This window comes from Sceloporus occidentalis, unplaced genomic scaffold (genome assembly GCF_023333645.1).
Source record: "Sceloporus occidentalis isolate IW3139 unplaced genomic scaffold, rSceOcc1.0.p SCAF_479, whole genome shotgun sequence".
Lineage (NCBI taxonomy): Eukaryota > Metazoa > Chordata > Lepidosauria > Squamata > Phrynosomatidae > Sceloporus > Sceloporus occidentalis.
The window spans coordinates 134,996-146,882 of NW_028317459.1; the positions used below are offsets into that span (position 1 = coordinate 134,996).

The 11,887-nt window shown below is 39.4% G+C and overlaps 1 protein-coding gene across 8 annotated transcripts in view; it reads left to right on the top strand.

Annotated features, from left to right (window-relative positions):
- LOC149271643 (neurotrophic factor BDNF precursor form) overlaps positions 1–8,461 on the top strand; it is a 111,524-nt gene extending 103,063 nt beyond the window's left edge. For all 8 annotated transcript variants that reach the window (XM_089507244.1, XM_089507248.1, XM_089507247.1 and 5 more), the window contains exon 2: positions 7,609–8,461. In XM_089507244.1, coding sequence (XP_089363370.1) covers positions 7,609–8,370 — 762 coding nt within the window. In that variant the 3' untranslated portion in view covers positions 8,371–8,461. The remainder of the gene's footprint in view (positions 1–7,608) is intronic.
- Positions 8,462–11,887: the final 3,426 nt, after the last annotated feature.

Below are 11,887 nucleotides of genomic sequence, written 5' to 3' on the forward strand. Positions count from 1 at the left end.
ATCATGCAATCTATCATTCTTTTGAAAATCAGAATATTTGACAGTTATGGTCCCTGCTAGCAGTTTGGTCTTAACTGTTTCTGATGGCACAGTATCTTTGTGAAAGAAATATTGCTCCAACCTGATTTCAATTAATTACAAGAGAGCAAATGTTATTAATAGAAATAGGAAAACACATTAGGACCTGATTGTCCTGGCTATTTCCATTTTTTAATTCAAGCAATATATACATGGATTTCTGGGCAGTTTATTGTTGGTATTGACAAATACATTGTTCTCTGAATCTGAAACTTATACAATCATCATATCTGACAAAAGTTTCATCTTTTAGCCTCTAGGAGAATGGAATATAAAAGTAGACATGCTTCTGGAGAATCAGAACTTGGGAAAATAAATTTTTGGACTATAATACACAGGATCCCTTTCAAGGGTGACCACTGGGAACTGAAATGCAAATTTAGAGCAACTTTTCCCAGATCTGCTTTTCAATTGTAGCTGAAATTTCCATGGTTACATGTGGGTTAACATATGCATGATAAGCATAGAAGAGAAACAGATGTTTTATGCATGAAGCTCCCCCTGTTGCTAGGACAAAGGTGTTAAGTAGACCTTCCATCCTGTACTCAAGGACTAGAATGCAAAATTTACTTTAGAAGCACCCAAGAGCTTGGCTATGCTCAGTGGAATATCTGACTTCTGTTTCCCTTTGAGCAACAGACTGCTATTCCATATCACCATCTGCTTTTGAAAGTACTTTCATTTTGCTACATAGGCTGGAGGGGTGAGGGGCTACTATTTGAGAAACAAAAGCCCAAAGCTTTCTTGGGAGAACAGATGAATTCATGTAGTTCTCTGGATCCCACGTAGGGTATACATATGGTGTTCATGTATCATCAGCACTGTCAACTCTGGCAGCACCAAGTACTTGGTAGATGGGGTCAGTGTGTGAAGTGGGCACCAGCCTTAGTTCAAATTTGCCTCTCAGCCTGGACTTGCTTCAAACTGCCTGACAGATGAATTAGTCTTGGTGTTTAAAGCTGATTTAAAAAAAGAAAACACAGAGAGGCACATCTGTATTAGGTTGCTCAGAACAAGGTCTATGACTCTGGTGGGATATTTTAACTTTCTGTGTGTCCTTTTACTTTGTGACAGAAATGGTCTTCTTCCTATCAGTGCATACAAAATAGCTTGAATTTTTTTAAGAATCCCTAGGTACATAGTTACACTGTGGAATTCATTACCACAAAATGTGTTAATGACTGCTAACTTGAATAATTATGAGGGAGGGGGGTAGATAAGTGCATGGGGGTTATAGTCAACAGTGGCTACTAGTCAAGAAGGTAACATATCTCTTCCAGTATCAAAGATAGTATTTTGGTGGTTGCTGGAGAACGTGAGAGGGGCAGTGGAGTTGCACTCAAGTCCTGCTGGTGGGTTTCCATGGGCAAATGTGTGAACATAATGCTCAACTAGATTTGCCTTTGGTTTGATCCAACAACATGTTTTCTTGTGTTCTTACAGTGCTCCCCTTTTAATGGTCTTCCACCATTGCTCAATTAAGATCTTTTTCTCAGGCAGATATTTGTTTGATTTTCCCTTCTTTCTTTCATTGGGCATTTTAGTTTGGTTACTGTTGCAATTTTCTATTAGAGTTCTCTTTATTGATTGCATAATGAAAATGTAAATTTCCTTAAGTGTTCCATATAAGAGGGTAAATGTGGAATATACATTCTGGATAACAGCCAGTCAGTCTAGTTGCCATTATTGAATCTTGCACGACCTCACATGCCAGCATCAAAATGGGCACTGTAAACAGACAGATGCCTTCTAATTTCCTTTGACCATCTTTATCATATTCCCTATCAGCTGTATGATGTGGCATGATGTATTAAGGGCTTTCTAGCAAATGGCTGTAACATGTGTATTGTGCTTCTTATAAGCTAGTCTAAATTAGAGTAGACCCACCTTATATAGGTTACTCATGCCATTCAACATAATTCAGCCTAAATGAATTACTAGTCCCAACTACCAAGTGAAGACTATGCATTGAAGGTAGCTTGGACTACCATTTGAGTGTAGCCTTTAAAATATAAAGCCTCTTTCACCATAAGCACACCAACATTTCTGGAATCCTTTTGAAAAGTTTGAATACCCATTTGTTGTTGTTGTCCGCTTTCAAAATTCTGATTTATAGTGACACTGTCATAGGGTTTTCTGAGCCATATTTATTCATAGGAGGTTTGCCATTGCATTCATCTAAGAATCTAGCCAGGACCACCCTGTGGATTTCCATGGCTGAGTGGGGTTTTGAATCCTCATTTTTCCAGAGTTCTATTCCAACACTCAAACCACTACACCAGACTGGCTCACTACAGCCATATCTGTGCCCAAGGATATATTGAGAAATTGACATTAAACATGTTTGTATCCTTTTTTTTAAAGGAGTCTTTAACTTAAAGTATAGAAGAGCTAAGGTCTCTGGCTAGGAACTGAAATAAAAACAGTAAATACATTGACTTAGTGATAGTTCAAGCCAATCACATCTCTCCATTGTTATTTTCCACTACCATCTGCTTTGATGATTTAGGTAAAGGTATTCCCCATTGACAAGGCTGTCAAGTTCGTGTCCAACCATCTCTGTTACTAAGCTGAAGAGTCAGTGTTCTCAGAGACAACTCTGTGATCATGTGTGCAGCATGATTGCACAGAACGCTGTTTACCTTCCCACTGGAGTGGTACCTGTTTATCTACTTGTATTTGCATGCTTTCGAATTGCTAGGTTGGCAAAAGCTGGGGCTAGTGATGGGAGCTCACCCCATCATGTGGTACCCTGGCCTCTAACTGCCTGGTTTGTTTGATGATTTACAAGTGTATTAGTGCCATCACATGGAACAAGCCTGGCTGATGAACTGCTTCAGCAGCCTCCCAGTGTTAATTCTCTGGTGTGAAAATGCAGTAAACAGAGAGCAAGATGGCAATCCAGGTGGTAGGTGGGTGGTGTACAGTGCTCAGGGGCCTGTGCAGCCAGGGAAGGAATTTACTGGTCCCCTTTTTTGCTGTTACTATCTTTCCACTTGTTTTCAAATCACTCAACAAAGAATCAGTACCATACAGTATCAGTTTTTGTCACCTCTATATTGTATCAGTTTGGACAAGTTTTGTGAAAGGTTAAAATTGCCTTACTGAAGTTAAACAGCACATATATGAGGACTTAGAATAACTGCAGCAAAAAGTTCAGTTAATTATGATCTTCAAGGGCCAGGTAAACAAGTAATATTTATATGTTCCTGCCATAATGATATATATGAATCGGAAGATTGACTGCTATCCAAGGGACATGTTGAAATTAGAGTACTGTCAACAGAGAATTCCTAACAGCAGAACATTTCCTCATATAAATGTCAAGGCCTCAGACTTGGGCAATTCCTGCGTTAGTACGTAAAGCTTCTTTGTTTTGCTTTCCTTTGACAAGTGTTAGGATTCCTCATTTCCCACAGATGATTATGAAGGATATGAAGTGAGTCTTTTTACATAGCACTGTGTTGGCAAACAGAAAAAATGTTTACTCCAGTATTTGCTGCCAAGTATGAGGTACTTCCGACTCAACTTCAAAAGTACTGAAATGAGAGTTAGTTGCTTCTTCAGAGATGTTCAAATCACAAAAAAAGAGATTCCACCTAAACATTAGGAAGAACATTTTTCACTGAAAGAGCTGTTTGGTAGTATAATAGATTGCCTTGGAGGCACATTAAACTGAGGCCAGATGGTGGTGCAGTGGTTAAATGCCAGTATTTCAACCACTCACTCCAAAATCATAAGGTTGCAAGTTCAATACCAGCCAAGGGCTCAGGCTTGAGTCAGGCTTGCATCCTTCTGAGGTCACTAAAATGAATATCCAGCTTGTTGGGGGCAATTAGGTTACAGTTGTAAACCGCTTAGAGACTGCTTAGGTGGTATACAAATGAAGCTGTTATTGCTTTCAGGAGTGCTTTAGTTGTGTAGTCTGGCATGGCAGAGAGTTGGGCTAAATGGCCTTTGTGGTCCCTTCCAGCTCTAAGATTCTTTGATTTAATAATTCTATGAATCCTAGAATTTGTAGTTTAGAGGGGCACAAACAGAGAATTCTAAATAAGACCCAGGATTCCATAGGACAGATCTAAGGAAGTTAAAGTGTCAGGGAATTGCTATAATATTATAATGTGAAAAAGCTTAAAATCCATTTTAAGGTTGTGGAATTCCCTTCCTATAGAGAATAGATTCTCTGTTGTCCTTACCACCAGCCACAAAGATGTTCATATTCTCATTGACATAAAACAATTCACTGAGTATGAAAAAAAGGTTTTTAATCTTGGTGATGTTTTTTTTTTTTAGTTGTTGCATTTTTAAATTGTTTTAATTCAACTATATTTTAATATTACAACATGTTTAATTGTTTTTAACATATAGACAGATCTTATAACACCTTTGACACTAAGAAAGAAGATGATACTATAAGCTTTTGTAGACTTAAGTCTCCTTCATCTATGCTTTTTAAAAATGTTACCCTTTTGTGTATTTCCAGCCATATGTTTATTTTTTTAACCGTTTCTGTTTTTAATTTTATTGTGTTTCATCTCTGGGAGAAAGGAGGATATAAATCAAATAAATAAGCAAATAAATGTGTATTTCTCCCAATACTGGATGACTGATTCCCATCAATCCTAGCCAGCACAGCGGTGGTAGCGGTGGCTGCTGGTTTTCATGTCAGTGGGATAGTCAGTGTGTTTTGGGTTCCAGTGTGAAGTTTAAAGGAATTATTTAAGGGTCTGAACCCTATCTCACCAAATGGATTTACCATCTTAGATAACCATTGACAATTTGAAGTAAAAACTAGAGTGGATCAAACACCTTACTAACATGGAAGTCACCAGTTGCTATTGGCCAGTGATGATAAATGATGGGAGTTACGGTCCAGCCACTTTTTAAGAGTTACATAGGCCCAGTACAGACTACCACTTTGTGGTTGCCTGGGGCCGAAATTAGGGCTGAGGAGCACGGAGAGTCCACATGCCCCGCACTCCCCCTGCGCCATTTTGGGTGTGCGTGCATTTAGATGGTGCGTGTGCTGATGACGTGCCTCATGAGCCATCTCTAAATGACAGAGCACAAGACATCACCATACCGCTCCAGGGTGCTAATGGTGCCTTGGCAGTGGTGCAGAAAGGAGCTGCGTTTCGCCTTAAAGCTACAAACCTCAAGGCTGCATAGTATGCAACCATAGCAGGGATAAAGCTGTGGAAGGGGGACAAAATGAGAGCATTGCTTACCAGATCCTACCTCCCCAAGTGAAATTTTTCTTCACTCCTCAATTTTTACCATTGCAGTAATTTAAAACTTCAGTTGAGTATTTAGAACCTTATTGCAAGAGAAAACAAAGCTGAAACAAAGCCAGAGAGTAGTGTTTTTCTCCATGCCTTACCGCATGGTGTCATAGTGCTTACGTTCTCTTCCCATGAGAGATGGCCATCAAAGCAAGTCTTTTGTTGAATGAATTTTCCCACCTAGTTAAAAGACTCACTTTGATGATCATTTTCCACAGGAAGAGCATTTAAGTGCTACAGTGTCATGCAGTAAGGCACAGAGAAAGCTGCGACTCTCTAGCTCCATTTCTGCTGTATTTTCTCTTTTGTTAAGCCTCTAAGAAATACAACTTAGACATTCTAAGCAAAAGGGCAGGCAAAGTGACTGAGAGAAATCAAACACAGCAAAAATAAGTGTTCTAGATGTAAAAGATTTTCAATGTCTCACTCTCCGCTTTGCTTTTAGGGAGTGAATGAAAATTCCCTTGGAAAGCAGAATTCTTATTTGGAAGGGCAGTGCACTCATTTTAACCCTCCCCTATAGCTACAGTCCTGAGCCCTGGAAGTTAAACTTGAATCATAGTGCTATAATTGTAGAGTCAAAGGGCCTCTATTCTGCATAATGTTCTACATAACGGTTCTCCAAAAAACAGTGTAGGAATGTTTTTATGTTTGTTGTTTGTTCCAATATACTATGTTGGCTGGGGCAAATAAAAACCCAAACATCAAAAACATGCACACATACATCCCTGTAAAGGGCCAGTGGCAGAAATCTTTATATGGCACATGACTGATTCACTGACTACCCTCGTGTGACAATGTTTCAAAAGTTATATATTGTTGGTCTAGTTCTGTGTGGATTTTGCAAGAATAACTTACTTGGAAGAACTAAAATATCCACTCTAGGTGCACCAAATCTCTTGTTGTCAACTACTTCCACTTATGCAAAACATCTCAGTCCTGTATAAAATAGGATGAAACTTTAACTCAGTTGACTCCCTAATTTCCAAATGTGTTTGGGCAAGGGATTAGCCTCAGATATAGGAGAGTTTCAGTTTGTTTGTTTTTTTAAATTAAATGTATTATAGTTCCCATAGTCCCAATCACCATGCTGAGATCTTTCTGTGAAAGACAACCAACTTCCTGAAATTTGTCAAGTTACTGCAGGCATACCACAGATGCTTAGTAACCTTTCCAAACATGCTGTTACATTTGTCATGCAAATAGAGCATAATTAATTATCATGCCTAAAGTGTGACATTTACTGCACAAGGGCCTTGAGACTTCCCGGCCAACATTTTAAAAAATTTGTTCTGAGCAGGGTGGTCCAATCGTTGGCATCTGCTGTAGCTAGCGCTCTAAATGAATGCCTTAGTGGTGACATAAAAGATAAAACTGGGAAACTGCATAATCACTGCTGCACATGGTTTTACATGTATTACCCCACTAAGAACGCATAGTTCCAGAGGCCAAAAGGACTACTGTTCCCTGTGTAACAGCCTGCTTCACATCAACTACAGCTGATCTAAAATTCCATTGGCATGAATTCTGTTGCTTCTCTGGGATGTCTGAATATTAACTGATGTCAATTATATCTGTCAGGGCCAGTTCTATCATTAAGCAGAGTGAGGCAGCTATGATGTCTGTGGCACTTTTTATCTCGTAGAGTTACCAGGGATCAGCTAGGATGTAATAGCCTAAATCCTGTTGATGCACTGAATCAGTGGGATTTATTTACATGTTGACTGACCTTTAAACAAGTGATTCAACTCTACTCTGATAACCAATAGATGCCAGATATTTGGTGGCTGAGGCAAAGGACAAGGTGTCCTTCCCATTCCATGAAAAAAGCTGACCAAACTGATAGCTGACAAATCAGGTAGCTGATGCTGGGGATTGTTGAGATATACAGCTGTGTGTGCTTCATAGCTTTCCCTTGTGTCGCCTACACTATCCTACTGCCCTGTGGTGCAGTGAAAAAGTGTCTTATTTTACCACTAAAGTAACATTCAGCTGACAATCTGGTCAGTTTAGTCCATGAAATGGGAGAATGTGCCATCTCGTCATTTACCTCAGGAACAAAAATGTTTTGGGCCAGTCTTGTTACTTGCATGAAGTTAAAGGTTCTGTAGAATCCATGCATAATTTTGTCTAACTGTTATAAAAAGTAATACTTGTTTTAATTACTTGTTTTGTACCTTGTGATTTTTTAAAAAACTGAATTGTTTTGAATTTCAATGCTCTTTCTCTCTCTTTCTCTTTCAAACAGTTCCACCAAGTGAAAAGAGTGATGACCATCCTTTTCCTTACTATGGTTATTTCATACTTCAGTTGCATGAAAGCTGCCCCAATGAAAGAAGTTAGCCTCAGAGGACAAGGCAGCTTGGCTTATCCCAGTCTTCGGACACAGGGAAATTTGGAGGACCTAGGTGGGCCCAATGATGCCACAAGAGGATTGACATCTTTGGCAGACACTTTTGAACATGTCATAGAGGAACTCCTGGATGAGCAGCAGGCCATCCAGCCCAGCAAGGAAAACAAGGATGCAGACTTGTACTCGTCTCGGGTTATGCTAAGCAGTCAAGTGCCTTTGGAGCCTCCACTGCTCTTTCTGCTTGAGGAGTATAAAAACTACTTGGATGCTGCAAACATGTCCATGAGGGTCCGGCGCCACTCTGATCCTGCTCGCCGTGGAGAGCTGAGTGTGTGTGACAGTACTAGTGAGTGGGTAACAGCGGCCGAGAAAAAGACTGCGGTGGACATGTCAGGGGCAACGGTTACCGTCCTGGAAAAAGTACCAGTACCCAAAGGCCAACTGAAGCAATATTTTTATGAGACCAAATGCAACTCAAAGGGATATACGAAAGAGGGCTGCAGAGGCATAGACAAGAGGTACTGGAATTCCCAGTGCCGAACTACCCAGTCTTATGTGCGAGCTCTCACCATGGATAACAAAAAAAGAGTTGGATGGCGGTTTATAAGAATAGACACTTCCTGTGTGTGTACACTGACCATAAAAAGGGGAAGATAGTGGGTTCATGCTGTATAGATTATATTGAGACAAAAATTTATCTATTTGTATATATACATAACAGGGTAAATTATTCAGCAAGAAAGAAAATAATTTTATGGACTGCATGTATAAATGAGGTTTATACAGTACAGTGGTTCCACAATCTATTTATTGAACATATCCATGACCTAGAGGGGAACAAAAGGAGAAAAACAAAGTATCCATTTGCGCACAACTTTGAAAAAAAACAAATTTGCATTACATTCCTCTAACATTGTGGTTTGTTGCCGTTGCCAAGAATTGAAAACGTTAAAAAAAATTAAAAAAATAAAATTGCATGCTGCTTAAATTGTGAATTGATGATAAACTGTCCTCTTTCAGAAAAAAAATTGAACCAAAACATTCCGTTTACATTTTAGACAGTAAGTATCTTTATTCCTGTTAGTATTATATCTGTTTACTGCTTTAAAATTCTTCTGGTAGCGTTGGAATTAAAACAATGTCAAGGTGCTGTTGTCATAGTTTTAATGTTGATTTCTAATTTTAATTTTGAAATTCCCACATGGTTTTAAAAGAGGGGGAAACTCCCTGTCATCACCGTATATGTTCTGGATAAAACGAATTTGGGGTTTTTTTTGTATGTTGTGAAGGTGTTTGCAATATCAAATCAGACTACTGAAAAAAATAAAATAAAAAAAGAGGCAACTGAAAAAAAAGACAGTGTTGATGTTCCTCCCAGTGCTCTTTCCTAGTCTGCAAGCAGCACTTCCATGTTTGTCCATGCAATTCTATGATTATTGCTTGAAAAGCCTTGCATTTTGTTTGTTACATGTTTGGTTGTAAATGGGTTTTTCCCACTTCACCCTTCCTCTTTTGGGGAGGAAACAAATCTCAGTGTCTTCAGGTATGTTTTCCATTCTCCTAGAGTATTGAGATCAAAGGCAGGTGCAAGGGAGATCCACACATACAGGTGATAAGCACTCAATGAATTTGGTACCAGGTTGCATTGAGCTTTGACAGGCACACCTCTTGACCAGGACAGAGAATCGCATCCCCATACAGGGCCAGTGGCCATGCAACTAGAATTGGAACAGGAACAAATAGGGTTTGTATGGGTAGAGTTTGTTGGAAAAACTGCAGTAAAACTCACAATAGGAGGGAATCACACCAAGATTGGATGCCATTTAAGGAAATATGTTGGGGGTGCCACAAAATTGTAACATGTATCCATCCTACTCCTTCAGGGTCTACAATCGATTGGGTTGTGGAGGTATCAAATTCTATTGAATACAACCCTGCAAAGACTCAGTGAATCAGGAAAGCCTTTCTTGGTGAATATAGATATGGTGTGCCACCTGATGTGCTTATTGTAAAATGAATGTCTAGTATGCCCTAGTTCTCCTGCTACTTTCTGAACCTGAGATATGAAATAATCCAGGCCTGAAGGAGTGGCTCTGGAATCAGGTAGGCAGAGCCTTCTACCTCAAAACCCAACTACCTGTTGCATCTAAATATGCCTGTAAAGGTCTATGTCTTTTGGAGGGGTAGCACACAATAGCCTTAACTCCTACAGGGAACATAATCCTGTAGAACCAGAGCTTTTGTTTAAAAGTAAATTCTAAGATGCAATCCTGGCATCAGTAGTATGCACTTTAATTAAAGCTGACTTATTGGGATGCATATGTCAGTTACTGAGCGCAGGAATGGAGATTTAGATTATGGGTAATTATTGGCAAATCCAGCACAGCCTGCAGCACAAATAGATAGTGACAACACAGAGTCACAGCACAGCAAGAAATCAGCTTGATTGCAGATGAAGTACTTCTTATTAAAATACAGTCTTCCAGAGGTTTTTGTACTGCAGCTCCCAGCAGCCCTGGGAGTCACTGGGTAAAGAGATGCTGGGAGTTACAGTCCAACAACCTCTGAAGGACCACATGATTCCCATCCTTGTAAAGATATTCCTCACCCTTGTAAAGGTATGTATGACAGTGCACACAATGCCATTTTGCAAGGGGTATCCACATGCATATTTTACAAGAAAGATGCATGCTTTCCTGGCTTCTAAACTTTTTCTAGAAAGAGAATTTTGGTTTGCTGTAGAATGTAGTTTGTACAAATAGTAGTTAAGGTCCATCTGTATCTGGACTGTACCACTTCAGACTGCAGGTAGAATGTTGTTTTCCTTCTCCATTGACATTCTACTTAGAAATTTAATATGTCAGAGAGAAGACCAGGCTGGTTTCCAATGAATCATCTAAAACAGTACTTCTCAACCTTTGGCCATCTAGGTTTCTGGACTTCAAACTCCCAGATGCCCCAGCAGTATGGCTACTGATCAAGGATGGTGGGACCTGAGGTCCAAAACATCTGGAACTCCAATTTGAGAACCACTGGTTTAAAGCAGTACAACCCAAAGACTGGGTTACTATTTCATCAGCTAGGGGGTAAAATTTAGAGACATAGCTATATTAGTCTGGAATATCAGTATTCAAAAGGATCTTGTAGCACCTTTGAAACTAACTAAATTGATTAAGTTGTAGCATAAGCTTTCATAGACTTGGTCTACTTCCCCAGATGCAGAAATAGGCCAAGTCTATGAAAGCTTATGCTACAACTTCTTTCACTCAGGGCCAAAGCACATGGCCCAGAAGCAGTGGCCAGACGCTGCACCAGCTGTGATTGGGCCAGGACTGTGCCAACCGCACAGGCCACTCCTGAAATGGGCTGTCATTACAGTCCCAAAGCGGTCACTAGCAAGGGCAGATTGTATCTGCTCCTTTTTAGACTGTCATTTTCCTACTTCGTGCAGCCTCGGAGAAGCTTCTGGCCATTCTGGGGGCATGCTTCATGTAAACGCCAAACACCTACAGTGTCTGAAAGCCACCTGGTTTGGCCCATGCATTTCGGGCCTTCGTTACTCTGAAAGGTGCTACAAGTTCCCTTTACATATTGATATGTCATCTGGTATTTCTGTGAACAAACTATTAAGAAAAATACAAAACTTCCTAGATGACATTTGAGCATTTTAAAGACTTGTAATTTTTAAACCCAGCTATCCAAATATATTATAATAATTCACCTATTAGGATTATTAAATTAGCAATGAAAAATAGTCTACTTACTTCCATTAATACCCACTTTTGCATGATTGGCAAAAATAAAATCTGGCCATAAACAAAAACTGGGAACATTAAAAAAAAAATAAAAACTCAAATTTTATGATTGACTTCAAATATCTGAAGAGCAAGGTTGGTTCTGGTTTGTTTTAAAATGTGTATACTATCCTTGGACATGTGTTCACTGTTAAAATACAGTTACTAAATTGATCAGTGAGAGTATGCAGATAGATACCATTCCATTAATCAAATCTGTCTGCCCATGTCAGGCAAATAAATCATTCCCCTAAAGGAAACAGATGTTGATATTGTCCATTTTAAATAGAAGACACAACTGGCTGAATCATCCTTTCAGTCTGATGATGATAGTTCCTTCCTTTAACTTTAGCCTGCATCCCAGTATATCTTTACCAGAA